This window comes from Megalops cyprinoides, chromosome 3 (genome assembly GCF_013368585.1).
Source record: "Megalops cyprinoides isolate fMegCyp1 chromosome 3, fMegCyp1.pri, whole genome shotgun sequence".
Classification (NCBI taxonomy): domain Eukaryota; kingdom Metazoa; phylum Chordata; class Actinopteri; order Elopiformes; family Megalopidae; genus Megalops; species Megalops cyprinoides.
In genome coordinates this window covers 33,052,526-33,070,769 of record NC_050585.1, presented here as the reverse complement: position 1 = coordinate 33,070,769, position 18,244 = coordinate 33,052,526, and the positions used below count along the sequence as shown (strand labels likewise).

At 42.7% G+C, this 18,244-nt stretch overlaps 1 protein-coding gene across 1 annotated transcript; it reads left to right on the top strand.

Moving 5' to 3' along the window:
* Positions 1-653: 653 nt before the first annotated feature.
* LOC118775325 (patched domain-containing protein 1-like) lies at positions 654-10,177 on the top strand. Its single transcript, XM_036525191.1, has 3 exons — positions 654-1,001; positions 5,113-5,773; positions 8,283-10,177. Exons 1-3 carry the CDS (start codon positions 654-656, stop codon positions 9,929-9,931), a joined length of 2,658 nt encoding a protein of 885 aa, XP_036381084.1. The 3' UTR covers positions 9,932-10,177.
* The last annotated feature ends 8,067 nt before the right edge of the window (positions 10,178-18,244 follow it).

Genomic DNA, 18,244 nt, shown 5'->3' with positions numbered 1-18,244 from the left:
ATGACACAGCGAGAAATCTGCAGCGATGTGCCCGTTCATGTCAACCGTGCAAACTCAGAAATGCTGTGGTGATGCTGTAGTGCAAAACAGAAATGATTATAATTTAATATGTTCTCAGTCTTATTACGTTTCTGTAATATTGGGTAAAGAATTGACAAAAGAGAGTTAATAGCATTTAAAGCAGCACTTTGTTGTATTTTTTCTTTTCTCACGGTGCTTGCCTTGAGGGTTGCTCACGTTTCTGCCCGTGTTTCCATCGTGCTTTTTTAAAAAAATATAAAAGGTGAGGAAAAAATTCCAAACGGCATTATTTACATAATCTACAATCTTTCATGAACCTGCCTTCATAACGTAAAGATAAATTACCATAGAATCGATTTCTTTTGATACGTGAATCGCGTTATCCGTAATAGGAAAATCACCTCTGAGAGCGGGGAAGAAGCATGCTGCAAGTGATGTAAAAGTGGCGGAGCATAACCAGCGAAACTTGAGCGAAATTGATCTTACTGGCGGCACCCATTAGCCTGGCGTTCTACTCTCAGGTATCTAGGGTTTCCCTATGGTCGAGCCCCCCGATGGTGGTGTCTCGGCGGTGGGAGAGGCTCGGATCCCGCAGGCCTTTCCTCACCCTCCCGCTGTGGCTGCACTCTAGGATGTTGCGGCAGGTCTTGCACGAAGGGCTGAGGACGTCTTTCTACAAAATCGGTCACTTTATTGCCAACCACCCGGTGTTCTTCTTTTCTGTCCCGGTGCTCATCTCCATTCTGCTGGGAGCCAGTTTCAGCCGCTACCGCGTCGAGGAAAACGTGGAGTACCTGCTCGCGCCCAAACACAGTTTGGCCAAAATAGAGGGCAACTTGGTGGACAGCTTGTTTCCTGTCAACAGATCCAAACACACGCTATACTCTGACCTCCAGACTCCTGGGAGATACGGCCGAGTGATAGTAACTACGGGTCGGGGGAATGTACTGGACCAGCAGCACGTCGACCTCATTCTTGAGGTAGGGGTGAACGGGATGACCATGTGTGTGACAGAGAGGAATGTGTGTGTGTGTGTGTGTGTGTGTGAGAGAGAGAGAGAGAGAGAGAGAGAGAGAGAGAGAGAAAGAGAGAGAGTGTTTGGTGGGAGGTATTTTGTTAGTTCCACGCAATATACCACAAGATCATTTTGACAGCAAGTAGATCTGACAACTGACCTTAGGCATACATTAAGTTGCAGACCTCCACTAAAGGACTGAAACATAAAGAAGCATAGTACTGTGTGTATTTATGAAATTAAATTATATCTTCAGAGATATAAAGCATTGTCTGTATATGTTTAAACGCTTCTCTGTCGTCATTCAAGTATAATAATAATAGATAAGAGTAGAGAGAGAGGGGAGGATGGAAAGCAGCTCCAGTCTTACTTTTTAACATAGGCCTACGTGTTTGGATCATGCGCCATCATTCTGAGCGCATTTCGTTAGAAGATCTCCTCTGAGGCATTGTGTAGAGATCTAGATTGGATTTGATTGTTTGTAGAGGGCAAGCAATGGCCCCTAAGTACTGCGTCTGGTTTTCTGTTTGTGCAGTGCTGCAAGCGTAGGGTTATCCCTAATGTGAACTGTGCGTGCTCAGGGCTAAATGCTTAGTGCGTTCCGCATAATGCATACTGATGGCGTACTATTTACTCTGACCTCTTCTGTGCTTTTGAATTTTGAGCTTTACATTCAACAGCTGTGAGAAAGAGCAAAAGTAAATAGGAAGAAAGACAAATTGGAAGAAAATTTCTAAAAATAAAAGCAAACCACCAAAAGGGAATAAACAACAATGCGTATAATAAAAAGCTCGCGCTCAGTCTACTTAAATTCGCTTAAATTATTGTTCGGTTCACAGCGGCTTTGTTCAAATTGCAAATCTTGGTTTGACTTTTCAGATTCAAATGTAGCCAGTTTAATTTTGCCGAAACACGTAATATTTCTTCTTTTATTTAATTTCTTTCTTTCTATACATACATACATACATGCATACATGCTATAATACATCTCTATATAGAAATCACAGTTATTCAATCAATCAACAAAGTTTTATTTCTTATAGCACATTTCTGCAATCAAGAGCGTCACAAAGCACTGTACATAGTGCCTATGTAGTGCAATTTAAATAATACATAGTGCAATGTACATAGAACATTCTTCCATGAAGGATCCTCCACTGGAGGTCACCAGCAGGTTTATGCATAGGCCTACTTCTAAAAATGTCAGGATCTTCTGTATAGCTGCTAACCATGTCTTTCAATGTGTATCAGCTACGTTCTTAAATTTGAAAACAGATTTGAACCAGATTACTTAACACACTGCATGTATGACAACTTGTGAGCAATTTTAAAGGCAAAAACACACAGCTAAAAGCACAGTGTAAAATGGGTCCTCTGTAATTGTCTGAGAATGAACATAAAATTTACTCTGAGATTTAGCGTTCACCCAATAACTTTCACACTTGTAATTAGCCCCCAAGTTTTCAAAACAATACTGCAGAAATAAGGGCATATATAAACCTGAAATCTACTAATATTCAGTAGGAAAAGTTGGTGATCTGGTTCAAATCCCATGTTGTTCTGAGGACGGCAGATGCAAAGAAAAAATGAAATGCGGGATTGTAATAGAAACTGGGGGTGTAATTGTTTTTGTTCTGTTCTGTCCACTTCTGGAGCTCCCCTCTTGCTATCTCTTTTTCTCAGTTTTATCTCAATTTTTCTTCATGGAGTTTTATGTGCTAGGGGATCTTTCCCAGGGTTTTGAAACTCTTTCTATTCCTTTATACATATCCTGCGAGATGGAAATCTATTAAATAGACACTCAGAAAAGTAAATATGTATCCTTGTACATATTCAATGATTTTAAGCACATCATTTGTGTCATCTAGAAAAATCCAAAGCTGTAATTCTATTCAGGTGATCCTTTAAGGTGCTTTAGAGTGTGTTTAGCAATTGGAGAAGGAACTAAAGGAACCAATAGCCTTCAACATTTTTTTTTTAATTTAGGGCAAGTCACATTTATTTTCTTGTTCATAATACAGTGTATCTTATCAGTGAGTGTTTACTCATGACACTTATAAATGTTTTTGTCTTTTTAAGTGACTTGCTGTCCACTCCCAAAATTAAAACAAACTGCCAATTTTTAAACAGCAGGGGTCCCACTTGTCACTTGCCTCTCTGTATCTGAAAGGAAGCTTTCTCCTTTGCTAGCTTTCAGCAATTATATCAAAGTATCCTGCTGTAATTGGATGCCAAAAGAACTTAAAGAACTCTGCTGTAAGCACATCACACGCTGACAGGCACACATTATTCTGCTGAATCACGGCAGCAATCAAGTGACTGAGGTGTGTCATAAGTCTGTCACTCACATGTAGGTGGTTTGGGCAATGTCTGATGTGGTTCCTCCATTACATTGCTATTCTACCACTCAGCTCTGTGAAGGTCATTGTTGAAAGAGACAGCAGTGTTCCTACCACCTACTGGACTGGTCATGTCTCACCTACCTGGCAATCTCCAGCAATGAATGTTCTTCCTCACCTCGCTGCTTTTCTGTCTCTGACTAAAAATCAAGAGATGGATGCCATGCAATTCAAACATGTTAAACATGCATGAATGAGCCCCCAGGGCAGTGTCTCCTTTGAAAATGTTACAAGATCCCCTACAGTGAGAAACAGGAACTGGGTCCGCTCCTCCCTTCACCTGTTTTTCAGCAGCTCCAAAACCTTTCTCCACTTTTCCATATATTCTCTGACTGCGCTGTTGCCATTTTGTATGTAATGTTAGCATAAGACCGTCACTTGCACTTTATCTACACCCTGTTGCTATCTCAAGGACTCCTGTCTAACCTTCTCTGTCTTTCAGCTCTCCCAGAAGGAAGTAAAAGTCAGAACAAAGGAGTGATCATGCAAGAGCTTGTTATTAAAGTGTCAATATCTGGACCCATTCCAAGTTTGTGGAAGGGAAACAAAGACAGAGCAAACTGATAATCACAAAATTCATCCTGATAAGGACAAAAACAGATTTTTTGAGGCTTTAGGACAAAATTGGTTGAACCCCAGAAGTTTGATTAGAGTGTACCATTACCCAGAAATCTTGTATTTCACAAGGTTGTAATGTTCTGATGAATTCCCTGGGCAGAGTTTAGGATCATCTCTTGTTGAGGGTAGGGCTCCAAGTATAGAGCTAAAATCCCAGGCGAGTATAATTATACTTTCTAGCTGACATTTGCTTAAGATTCAGATAGTACTTTAGACATCCACCCTTGAGAGAGAGAGAAAGAGCGAGCAAGAAGGTGTGTATATTGAACAGAGACACGGGGAAGAGACAGACTGAGAAGGATATTAAACATTGAGTATAAAAGATTTTGGCAGGCAAAATTATGACCCAGGATAGTTTGAATAACCTTTTCTCATTCTAATAATGTTATTATGTTCATAGAGAGAAAAGGAAGTGAGAAAGACATAAAGAAAGGGAGAGAAAATTATGGAGACAGATGGGGGGGGGGTAGAAATTGAAAGAGAATTGAATTGAATTGAACTGAAAGAGAAAGAGATAGAGAGGGGGTAGATCCCCCCGCACTCATGCTATAGGACCCTCTCCTTTCAGTCAGTAGTGATATGCCTGAGGGTTTAAGAGAAAGACCTTGCCCCACCCACTCATCATGGTGGATGGAGATGGGTGACAGAGCACTGTTTCCCCCAGATAATGTCTCTAACCATCTGTTGTCCTCACACTTACCTCATGCAGGAGCTGCTAAAGAATGCTTTTTGTTTACTCCAGTGTTAGCCTCAGGTTAGATAGACAGGCAGAGCTGGCCCTGAACCAACACAAAGCATTTTTAGAGCCTTGTGGCATCATGCTATCCAAGTCTTTCCCTGCACGAGATAACCCTAGGTGGTCTCTCAAGGTCAAATTAGGTCTCAATGTCTTAAACCTCTGTACGATTTGCTTTCTTGTCGAGTACTGTATGAGGTTACCAACACAACTTCACAACATTGCCTTATTTCTTTCATACTTACTTCTTGCTTCTGCTTCTGTGGGTAAAACCACTGTATAGACTGTGCAAACTGGCTCTGATTCTTGTGTTTCTGCTCCAGCTTCACAGTGCTGTCACCCAGATCCAGGTAAACATGCTGGGCTTCAACTACACGTTTGCGCACCTCTGTCTGCTGGATGACAACAGCAGCTGCATTGTGGACGACATCCTGCACGTGCTAGAGGAGCTGCGGACAGCGAGGACCTACAACCGCTCCGCCACGCCCCTGCAGTACCCCATCACCAGGCTGCAGGATGGGCGCGAGGCCTACATCGGGCACCAGCTGGGCGGGGTGCAGCCGGCGGGGCGCAGGAGCGTTCGTTCTGCCCGGGCTCTGCAGCTCACCTACCACCTGCAGGCAGTGAGTCCCCTGAACGACATGGTGGCCACTCACTGGGAGGCGCGCTTCTGCCAGGTACTGGAGCACTACCAGGAAGTCCACCCCGAGGTCACCCTCTACCCTTTCACCTCCTCCACGCCTCAGCGTGACTTCCAGAGGACCAGCAAGGTGTCTCAGCGCCCGCTGCTGGTCAGCCTGTCGCTGTGTCTCTCGATAGCCGTGCTGTGCTGCTCCATGAGGGACTGTGTCCGCACCAAGCCCTGGCTGGGGCTTCTGGCTCTGGCCAGTGTTGGCCTGGCCTCCCTCACTTCTGCCGGCATTATCAACCTTACCGGCGGCAAGTACAACTCCACCTTTCTTGGAATCCCCTTTGTCATGCTGGGTGAGTCTCGAACTTTGCTTTGTTTCATTCATTTGTTTGATTGTTTTTTCTTACATTCATTCAGGAAATACTTGTGATGTCTAACCAGATCAGTCTGAGAGAAGAACCTGAACAAGATTACTCTTGCTCTGTACCCTCTTCTTTTTCAGTTTTAACCTCAATTCAGGTTTGTTTTATTGGCATGCAAAGCAGCTTTTCACATAATAGAAGGAGAAAAGGATAAATGAATAACAAAGATAACAATACATCAAATCCAACGAACCCATATAACATTAAACCCTGTATTTCTAAGATGAAAGGGTTGCACTCATCCAATTTGTGAGGTACAAGAATAGAATATGTCTGTCTAATCATTTATGTCTTATGGCTTTATATTATGTAAATTATGTTATACATTGCCGATATTATTAGCTAAAACAGCAATCCAACAATAGAACGTTACAACTGACAGAGGAGTCTTGTCATTGATTTACAGTGCAAAGCAATAGGAACCACACTGAAAGGGGCTTGTATCCAGGCATCTTGCATTTTATTATGTGAAATGCACCTGTGAGAGAGGTTAGTGCCCCTGGAGCTGGGAGAGACTTGCTCGTATTTGCTGATTGGCAGGTGTTAATTTTCAACCCTTTGGTGATTTTCTCATTTAGTGTGGTATTTCTGACTGATTGGACCCTGCATTTCTCTTCTCTTAGCAAAGTTCTAATTAGAATATTAATAACTGTATTTTGACTAATAGTCAAGTCTGTGTTGACTTTTTTCCTTTTTTTATGCATGGAGTGCCAGACCAAAGTCTGACACACTGATTTTCAGTCCAGGGAAGTCATAACATATGTTCTAAGGCAGTGTGTTTCCTAAAATAAAGCACTCTCTGCTTTTCTGAGGTCTGGACTTTTTTTAGAGGACCATATGCTATTTTCTTTTCAAGTGTTACTTTCAGACCCCCCCTCTGCTGTAACCCCAGTTTACTGAGTGACAACAGAACTAGGTCATCTGCATAGGGCAAAAAATATATATATAGAATAATACTAGACTGAAAGTACACCTGTCTCACTCAGTGCCCCTTTATTAGTCATTCTGTTTTCTGTTTTCTCCACATTTGTTTTGCACATTTGTCAATTTCATTACTACCTTACATTATTGTCATTTAGCAGACACTCTTATCCACTTACAGTTGTATCCAGTTATACAGCTGGATATACTGAAGCAACTGTAAGTACAACAGCAGTGCCACAGGGTGGAATCGAACCAGAGACCTTTTGGTTACGAGCCCTGCTCCTTAATACTACACCACTGCTGCCTGATGTGTCATAAACTTTACCCTCTACCCCACATGCACTGCAGAAGTCTGTGGTATAGGCTTTCATGCAAGATTGAAGTAAATGCTTTCTTGAAGTCAATAAATCATGTGAAAACATTCCCTTTATTTTCTGGTGTCCATGTTTATTGAGGTGTGTGGCATGTAAACATGTTCAGTAGTCAAGCATTTTGAAAGAAAGCAAATCTTTTCTTACTCAACACAATGTGTTTGATATTCTTGCATTCAAAATACCACAGAAACACTTCCCTAGATTACTACACACAGACACGGTTCTGTGATTATTTTGGTCAAATTTAATTTTGTCTGCCACTTCTTTTAGAGGTAGGAATAGTTGCCCAAAGGAGCCTAAACTCTTCTTTTGATGTGTTAAAAGAAAAGCTTTTCAGGAGCCCACCATTGATGTGACTCTCATACACACAAACGCACTGTCAATGTCAGTACAATGTCACTGTTCTGTAAGATGAAAACACAACAGAAACCAAACTTTTCCATCAGACACACACATTTCCTCTCAGAACTGCTCTGGTGTGCCTCCTCTCCACAGAGCCACCCTGGGGTCACCATTAGCAGCACAGCTTTGATACCTTGGAATGGGGAGGGCAAAGTGGGTGGGGGTATCATGGAGGTCAGCAGAGCTGAATGGAGATGAATGGAAGCTGCTTTCAGAGACAGATAGTTACTCTAAGCCCCTAGCCTCAGCAACAGGAGCACAACAGCAGAGTGTTCCAGTGGGATCCTAATAAAAAATTGCTATGGTAATTACAGTATCAGGGTCATGCACTGGCATAATGGCTCTTATCTGTGCATGCCAGCGGGCCTTCATTGAAAAATTAATTGCCTTACCGACACATTAACCCACAAATGGCTTGCGTGATAGTGTCGAAACCATGGAGGCCAGGGAGATGGACGTTGTCGTAACATTTTCAAACATTCACATTATCTGTGTGAGCGCAGTGGTGTTCTGACGTGGTTTTACTGTAGATCTGGCATTCTGAAATGGTTTTACCATTTTTATAGCAATCCCTTTTGTGAGTGTGTGTGTGTGTGTGTGTGTGTGTGTGTGTGTGTGTGTGTGTGTGTGTGTGTTCGTGCAATCAATCAGCATAATGTATTATTACAATAATTATTATATTATGACAACAATTATGAGAATTATCAGAATATAAAGGCTGAGTATTTTATGCTTGACAGGTCATGGGCTGTTTGGCACCTTCGAGATGCTGTCATCATGGCGGCGAACTCGGGAGGACCAGCACGTGAAGGAACGTGTGGCGGCTGTGTTCTCAGACTGCATGCTGCCGTTTACCGCCAGCACCGCCTTGTACCTGGTCACCTTCGGGATCGGAGCCAGCCCCTTCACCAACATCGAGGCCGTTCGCCTCTTCTGCAGGAACATCTGCATCTCCGTGCTCTTCAACTACCTCTATGTCCTAACTTTCTACGGCTCCAGTCTGGTCTTCTCTGGCTACCTGGAGAACAACTATCAGCACAGCCTCTTCTGCAAGAAAGTCCCTAAACCAGAGGTGATGCAGCAGAAGCCTGCCTGGTACCGCTTCCTCATGCATACGCAGTTCAACGAGGAGGCCTCTGAGCTGGGAGACCTGCGTGCCTACGAGAGCCACCTGCTGGTGGTCTTCATGAAACGCCACTACTGCGACTGGATCACCAACACCTACGTCAAGCCCTTTGTGGTTCTCTTCTACCTGGTCTACGTCTCATTCGCGCTGATGGGCTATCTGCAGGTGAGCGAGGGCTCGGACCTCAGCAACGTGGTCGCCACGGAGACCAGCACCATCGCCTACACCAGGGCCCAGCAGAAGTACTTCAGCAGCTACAGCCCGGTCATAGGTTTTTACATCTACGAGTCCATTGAGTACTGGAATGCCAGCGTGCAGGAGGACGTGCTGGAGTACACTAAGGGATTTGAGAGGATCTCCTGGTTCGAGAGCTACCTGAACTACCTGCGCAGCCTCAACATGAGCACCAGCTTGCCCAGGCGCAACTTCACGGAGCACCTGCGCTCCGGCTTCCTCAAGCAGCCGCAGTTCCTGCACTTCTCCGACGACATCATCTTCGGCAGGCTGGTGGACGGCGAGGTGGACGTGGTGGCCTCGCGCATGTTCCTCGTCGCCAAGACGACGGAGAACAAGCGCGAGGAGATGTACATCCTGCTGGACACGCTCAGGAAGCTCTCGCTCACCTCCAGGATCAAGTTCATCATCTTCAACCCCTCGTTCGTCTACATGGACCGCTACGCGTCCTCAGTGGGGGCCCCGCTGAAGAACTCCTGCATCGCCGCCCTCTTCCTGCTCTTCTTCTCCGCCTTCCTGGTGGCCGACTCCCTGGTCAATGTGTGGCTGACGGTGACGGCGGCCTCAGTGGAGTTCGGCGTGATCGGCTTCATGACACTGTGGCGGGTGGAGCTAGACTGCGTCTCTGTGCTGTGCCTCATCTACGGCGTGAACCACGCCATCGATTCCTGCGCTCCCTTGGTCTCCACCTTCGCGCTGGGACGGGACTCCACACGCACCCGCTGGGTGAAGCTGGCGCTGGAGCGCCACGGGGTGCCCGTGCTGCAGAGTTTCCTCTGCTACGGCGCCGCCCTGCTGCCCCTTGCTGCCGTGCCCTCTAACCTCACCGCCACGCTCTTCAGGTGCCTCTTCCTCACCGCACTCATCACCCTCTTCCACTGCCTGGCCATCCTGCCTATCCTCCTCACCTTTCTTCCCCCATCCAAGAAGAAGAGGAAAGAGAAGAAAGCGGCAGAGACCAGGGAGGAGATAGAGTGTGTGGAGATGGCGGACAGCACGCGTGTGGTTGACCAGATCACTACGGTCTAATGGAGTATCTTGGCCTCCAGATCACCATGGGTACAAGCTAAATACATTTTTGGAAGAAACCAGCAGACATGGGGATGTCTGGCGTCAGCATAATAGAATGGGCTGGCCAGGAAGTTACAATAAGTCCCGCCACTTGAGTGTGTAGTAATGTGAGACAGTTAACAGCACTCTTGGTGAGTTACAGGCTATAGATAACCATTTTGGTGTAACCCCTTTGAGGAAAAATTAACAACATTTCCTCTGTCTCCCCTGCAGTATTCTTTGCATAATGAATGGGTGACCCGAGAGAATAATTTTTTCAGTCACCTAGACCTGCTGTGGCGACAGGGCATGTTCCTGTTAAGGGGAGCTTTGTTTCCTTCTCTGTTAACAAACATCACTGAAACTGCAAACAGAAAGTAGAAACAAAGAAGTGTGGGAAAAGGGGATGTTCAGGCTTGTTGCTGTCTACTTTATCATGTCGCTGATGTAAGAATGGATATTGTTTCCAGAAACCTCTCTGAGAATCCTGTCTTTCTTTTGTTCATACATTAGCTGCATGTCTTATGCATGATTCATTCAGCATTCAAAAATAGAGGAAGAAAAAAACACAACATCCATTTTACAAGCCTCCTACATAGTCAGTTCTAACCCTCTCTCTCTCTCTCTCTCTCTCTCTCATGCACACACACACTGTCACAAATTGTCAGCCTGACAATTGAGAAAACTTCCTTCCAACCCTCCCAAATTTTTGTATTAAGATTTGGTAAAAAAGGATATATGACACAGAACGTGACTTTAATACTTTGTATTGCACAGATGCAATATTATTAATATTATTAAACATTAATTATTTTGTATGTATGGTAGCTATATTTTTAATGCATTAGTATTTTTGAATTATTGAATTATTATTAAATTATTTATTATCATGTTAGTTTAGTTACATAAGTGGGGACATTTAATGCCATTAAATAAAGGCAATGTAGCTGTATGTCTCATATTTAATGTATTTGTATGCAGTATGACTTGGCAGCGGAATTGATTTTCCTATTGAAAAGCGAGTAACTGATTTCACAGAGAGGACCCCTTCATTCCCTTCCACAAGTTTGTCATGCTGTAATGTGAACACAAGTCATTCCCTTTCTATAATGCATAGGAGATGAATGTACTCTTCATTTCTTTCTCCCTGCAGCAAGGTTATTTCAGGTCTCCATACAAGTATTTAAAATATTTAGTATTAGATGTCTTGTCCAGAAACACCATTGGTATTTGTTGAAATGTTGAAATTTCTTAAAAGAAATACATGAAACAGAGTGTAGTCACACTTACTTTGTTCATGGTTACCTCCAGTCTCCAAAATTTGCTCTGAAGGTAGTTGTGCCCTCTTTAACTGTCAGCACAAATATTCCACACAGTAAGTCTCAGAGTACCATAAAGAGTGGACTACACCTACATGTTAGCTACAAGTTTTGACATTATCTATGTGCTTAAGTGTGTAAAAAATTTAAAGAATGAGCACAAGAGTACAAATATAATTTGCCCCAGTAATCAGAGAGAAAGAGAGGCTGAGAATGTATTCTGGGCTTTGTGTGAGGGTTGGACAGCTTAAAGTAGGTCAGGAAAGTACCCAAAGGAGTTTGAATTAGCTTGTGTTCTTAGTGTCTAGAATAAACCAAGAAACTTTCAAAATGGTTTACTTTAGGAAGAGTAAGTAATTAATTTTTTTCTAGGTGAAATTTCCTTTTTGAATCACTTTTCCGGTGTTGAGAAATGGGAGGAATGCAGTTACCCCTAGAGACTGATGATCAGCATTACACTCTAGGATCCAGGATGGGTGTGAAATATTGTCTGTTCCTCTGTGTACAATAGCAAGGAAGCTGGGGGCCTGTCTGCTGATTACGCAGACCCTTTTCATCTACAGGAGCTGTATATTTAATACAATCAACAAAGCATCCCTACGATCCCCTGCTCAATATCCTTCCTCTCTTTCTTTCTCTCCCGTTAAGCATCCATATCTGACTCTTGTGTCTCCCTTTCCCCTCTCTATCTTTCAGCGTTCAGTATCCTTCTGTCCCTCAGAAATGTAGTCTCAGCTGTGAATATTATTATTGGCACATGTTTTCATCCAGAGTAGCTTACAAAGTTTAAAATGGCATAAAAACATGGTACCTAGCTATTGTCTTAAAGTAAGCATAATTTCATTATACTCAACCAAACACAGAATATTATAATTTCATTAATAATATTAATGAAAAAGAGCAACATTACGCTAAATTGTAGTGTTTCCATTGTACAAAACAATGATTCTTAACACAACTAACAATGTATTAAAACTGCTGTGCTGGAATATATGAGGGCTGATTGAAGTATTGAGTGATGAGATGTGGGTGTTAATATAAGCCAGCTCATGTGGGACATCACTAGCAATCCAACGGCGGTTCCTTTCCTCTGGCACGGATAGTGTGCTAATGGATGTTCTGCATTTAATGGACAGGAGGTTTGGAAGTGGAGACAACATCACCAACACGTTCATCAAAAGAGGAAGCTCAAAAGACGAGCATGGGTGTTGGGATTTTGCAAGGTGGGGGGAGGGGGGTTCTTTTGCAGCTTTGAGTTGAGCAGCAAACAGTCAAGGGCCGGCTGTAAGGTAAACTTTCAGCTCTTTGGAGGTGAGTGCATTTCATGAAGCTAAATATATACACCATACACACTTTCTACATGGCATGGCATTTCTTTGTATGCGCATTCCACCAGAGTAGAATTTCTGAGGGTGTTATTCAGGTAATTGAGAAAGACAATGTGTTGTAGAGAAGGGAGGAGGGTCTTGCTTCCTTCACACTGATTCAAATGACATAGTGTCATGTTCATCCACAGAGTTGTGCTTAAAGCATTTTCACCAGCTCTAACAGTGTTTAAGGTTATCCTTATGCCCTCTGCTCACTGGACATTCAGTGAACTGTTCAATTAGCATTGATAACCTTTATCTTTCATCTTGATAAATGGAAAAAGAAACCATGAGAACCTCTAATAACAACAAACTACAATCTCCATTTCAAAACAACTGCATTTAATACTTCTTTCCATACCAATAGTGAAACCACACATGCTTTTGAAAAGTACTTGACGTGACTCTTAATGCTTGAGGCAAATGGTTTTGCAATTTTTCAACATAGGTTTTTTCTTTTGTTAACCTAGTTGATAAAAAGTAGTTTGTTTTCAGAAGCGCATTGAAGAGTGTTGCATTAACCTGACTGCGGGAGTTCGGAGGGTTGGTCATACCTAGTTGTCTGATAAACATTTTGGCCTGTGTATTATCACCATGGAAACAATGCGTCACACAAGGTGTGTCTGAGTGTCACTTGAGAACATGAGAACAAAGCAAAACAATTCTACAGGTAACACCAAGAAGAGATTGATGTACAGATAAGACAGAATCAGGCATGCATACATACATAACAGTTTCTTGGCAGACATCCTTACTCAAGGAAACATTCATGGTATATAGCTTTACGGAATATGAATGTATACAGCGAGATATGTACTAAGGAAATTTTTGTCAAGGACCTCACTCAAGGGTACACCAGAGTCAAGTTACCCAACCACTACATCACACTGCCTTCCCAGATAGCATGGCCTGGCAGATGATGAAGCCTGACAGTATCACGTGTAAACTGAAGACAGCTCTGCAGAGTAGCTACTCCACTCTCACCCTTGTTTCCTGCCGCTGCATCCACCAAACCTTCCCCTCGCACTACGTAGCACCTGAGCAGATATGAACTCATACTCTAAACCATCTCCTTATCCAAGCTGTAAGACTCCTCCCTGGAAATGACTTTCCAATTAATTTAATTGGCAAATATGTACCAATGCCAAGACATGTGCATAGATTATGTGATATCGTGACTGTGGGGAGAACTAGCAGATTCCTGTTTCAGTCAGAGCATGCTTCTGCTCTCAGTGACATTGTCCTGATAGCACTGAAACTCCTCTCATTTCACATAAAAGTACCTTTGCACATGTGTCTACCAGTATATGTGTGTGAGTGTGTGTGTGTGTGAGTGTGTCAAAGACAGAGAGGGTGACAGAGAGAGCTCAGCCTCTTTTCACAAGAGCCCTTAGCCCAAATTGCTCTGGGGCTCACTGAACACTGAAATTCACCGAGCCTCAGAACCAAACCACAGACAGCATAATATTCCAAAACAACAGTTAAAAGATGAGAGCTTGACTTGAAAAAACTAAACTGAAATTGGAAATTTAACCAGAATTTAACTGAAATAAAATTACTATCCTGCTCAAAATTATGTAAACTGTGTGACAGATATTTCTTAAAATCAGAAGAATCAATCTCAAAATTTACCACTCTTCTTAACATCTGAAACATCCATAGCCGATAGAGAGAGAATGAAAAAACTGTTTGCCTGGCAGCAAAATATGTTTACTCTTGTAATCATACTCTCTTGGTAACTCTCAGAAACTCTTCTTTGGAAAGTCAATCCCTCTCTTACACAGTCTATGCTGGGCTGAAGCTCTCTTTCAGAGAGACACAGCCTGTCAAGGCAAGGTGTGAGGAGGAGCAGGAGGAGACAGATGATGAGGAGGAACTGATAAAAGGTGCTGTGTCTCTCACAAAGAAGCAGTGAGGAGGTATTGATAAGGAACATCATGTCTCTTACTCAAGAGCAGTGAGGAGGTATTGATGAGGACTGCTATCTCTCTCACACAGGAGATGTCTGTGGCATTGCTGATATCACCAGTAAGCAGGAGGAAGGGAACCCTGGCATTGAATTTAGGACTCTGCTTGATGTATATTGTGAGGTCATATGTCACTGTCTCTTTGTCTTTGTTCTCTCTCTTTGTCTTTGTCTCTCTCTCTCTCTCTCACTCACACTCTCTCTCTCCCTCTCCCTCTCCCTCTGTCACACACACACACACTTCTATATATCACATTCATGTTGTACACAAACTGAAATGTACACACATATACCTACATATCTATGCACATATTCCCACATATAAACACATTAATACACACACAAAACGTACAAAACGTATGTTTTCAACATAACGGAGACATATTCTCACAGTCACATGCACACACATACACATTAATTAGGGTGTAGGCATACACTGTAATAACAGTGTGTCCAACCATCATGAAAGCAAAAAGAAAACACTGTTGTTCTTTGTTTCTATGGCTTAGGCTGTCAGTAGAAAGGTCTTTTGATCTCACACAAAATGCTTGCATGCTGCCCTTTGAGCTTGAGTTTGAAATATTGAGGCTAATAGACCTCCTCCATTATGGAACGCCTTCATCCAATAAAGGAAACGCTTGTGCTGTGATAACATTCACAGCTGCCAAAAACTGCATGCAAACGCAAATACCATTTTTCAATAGCGACTTTAAAGTGCTTGGTGGCACCCTAATCTTATGAGCTTCAGAGATCACAAGTCATGCCTGTAGCATACACGGACAGAGTTCCTCTCCAGGCAAGTTGCATAATACCAGATCACATCAACTCACTGTGTGCATTCCTGCAGACATGTCTCCAAGTCAATACTAACAGGCATCACAGCAACCCTTCAGTGGATCAGTGGTCAGGGCCTGCAAGATTCATGGTCACTTCCCACAGAGACAGATTAAAGTAATACATAGGTGTCCTGACAAGCTATGACCCCAGACTCCAAAGGCCTTACACACAGCATTCCACTCAGACTAATACTGTTTTTTCCTGCTTCCAAGAACACTTGTATGAATCCAGTCATTTTGTGAAAACACAGGTAATACTCTAATTTAAATGCCACAAATAGCACTGACAATCCAGATGTCAACGCAGCAAGAACTGAGCAAGCAGTGAGGAATCTAATGCCGTTTCAAAAGAAGAGAAAAGAATCTATTGAAAATGTTCAACATGTCATAGTGACACCTTCAGTTTGAAATTTAATTTAGTGTCACTCTCAGACTGCATGTTCTTAGGAATAGATTCCCCCATCCACTTAAATTTGATAAGTTGTACTTTGTCAGATGAAGTCTCCTGGACTTGAAATGCTGTAATATCAAAACAGAGAGTACACCCTCATATCACTTTTGTATTCCAAATGTGTTATTATCCAGTAATAAGAAGACTAATCGTGCGGCAAAACTGAGGCAACATCCATTTCAAAGAAGTGATGTAAGTATGTAATGTATTGAATGTCATGTAATGTGATGAAGTGTTCAATTCTTACTACGGCTTGGTGAAAGGCAGCAGAGGACCTGGTTTGTGAACCTTGCTGAAAAAAGTAAAAAAAAAGGGGCACCTTTTATTCTCTATATTTGATCCAACTCAGCCTGCTTCCTTCACATACGACCCTGAAGCCTTATGTGTGTTTGTGCCCATAACACTGATATGCCAACTCATATATTTTCCAACATCAATATCAAGTCAGTCTTGATGCAGAGTGAATATATAAAATTCAATCAGCTCAGTACACAGCACAAGAGTGTAGTGTATGGCATGCTGCCCTCTCTCCATATCAAATGCACTGAGATCTCACCATGTAGTAATCAAGTTTTATAAGAAAATAAAAATAATCGTTCTTCAATTTTTGTTGTGTGAAATGTGAGTTATTTTCCATTGTGTCATGTTTTTTTTTGCATCTGTCGTATGAGGGCCACTGACGCAAGACATTCCTGGAATTCTGAGAGCTAGAAAAAGCATTGCACTGACATGCCAGGGTGTGTTGCTGATAATATTCTCTCCAATAGAGGGCACTGTGAAGAGCCAAAACTTGGTCACAGATGAACCAGGTACAAGAGAGTACAGGTGAGGTCAGAGGCTAGAAGAGCTGTCAGAGCTCAAAGATAAAGACACAGGGTCACAGGTGATGGAGAAGTACGAGAGATTATTCACAAGCCAGCAACCAAGAGTGACAGCAGAGAAACAGGCGGATCTGCATTGGCTCAAAAGTTGCCTCATGCTGCAGGTGGATCTCAGCAAGTGAGAACAATCCAGGTGCAGTCAACCATGTAACAACAAGAGAACACCCACTGGAAAACATATGCAATAAATGTAATCATCCTTTCATCTTTTTTTGGTAACAGACTTTTGTGTAGCGGGGAAAAGACACTTGACCGGTTTGGGGAGGACTGTAAAATAATGCAACCAATTCAGTCCCAGGCACTTATCAGTAACATGAATGAACAACTCTCCTCCTGGCATGTGTGTGTGTGTGTGTGTGTGTGTGTGTGTGATGGTGCAGTCTATGGGTGGATCCTCTGTCCTGAGGGCAATAGTACAGTCTCTGCTGCCATAGGTCGCAATCTGTTACATAGTGCAGAAATACATTGTGGGTGTTGCAAGCAGAGCTGTGACTTTTACGTCCTTAAAGCAGAATCCCAACTATTAAAGACAGTGTCTCTAGGAAAAAAAGAGTGTTCTGAACTTCAGTGCCAGTGACATAATTTTCTGACGGGGAGGTTAACCTAGCGACAGCTGCACTTCATGTGGCCTCGACCCTCTATTCCTCTGTACAGGAACTACAAAATTGTTCATCCTGGTTCCTGTTGCTTTGGCTGTCTACAGCATGGGGGATGAAATGCTTCCCCCTCTGCACAGCTACTGTGTTACCACAGTGATGATTAAGGCACAGTGGGTGGGGCTTAACAGGCTCCCTGTCCAGGACCTGAGCAGCTGGGATCCAGGACATGCACCGTGTGTATGTGTGTGTGTGTGTTTGTGTGTGTGTGTGTGTGTTTTGGGGTGGGGGTGGGGGGTTGATTATGGGATTATGGGAATGTCAAAGAATAGACATACTTGTGTTACAATTTAATGTTATCATGATAATGCTATCAAGGTTATATATTTAACATTATATATATTTAAGACTATATATATTTAAGATTATATATGTAAGATAAGGTATATATGTATGATATAAGAGAGAAACACACATTCATGGATACAGAGACAGAGATTAGATTAACAATGCTAATATCTACTTTCAGAGATAGAAATGGTCTGTATTCATCTGATATACACTGTGGGTCCAAAAAAAACTTTACACATTTCATGATGATGTATCTGCATTTGGTGTAGTCTACTTAGACTCATCAGAATGTTCGTGACTAAAGGTTGTTGCGAAACATCATTAATTTTAAATCAGTATTAAATGTATATTTGCTCTTTCTCAGTTTGTGTGTGTGGGAGAGAGACTGAGAAAGAAGGAGTGACTGTGTGTGCGTGGGTCAGGCTGGTTTCTTCTTTGAAAGTGTTTGACGTTGGAAAGGCGTGTCTGTTCTTATGTGCCTACAATGATGGGAGTGTCATTTAAACGTCTGTTCTATGCCAAGCA

Coding starts and splice junctions, on each gene's coding strand:
- LOC118775325 (XM_036525191.1), top strand. CDS start 654: ATGTTGCGGCAGGTCTTGCACGAAGGGCTGAGGACGTCTTTCTACAAA. Junction 1,002..5,112: donor ACGTCGACCTCATTCTTGAG/GTAGGGGTGAAC, acceptor TTTCTGCTCCAG/CTTCACAGTGCTGTCACCCA. Junction 5,774..8,282: donor AATCCCCTTTGTCATGCTGG/GTGAGTCTCGAA, acceptor TATGCTTGACAG/GTCATGGGCTGTTTGGCACC.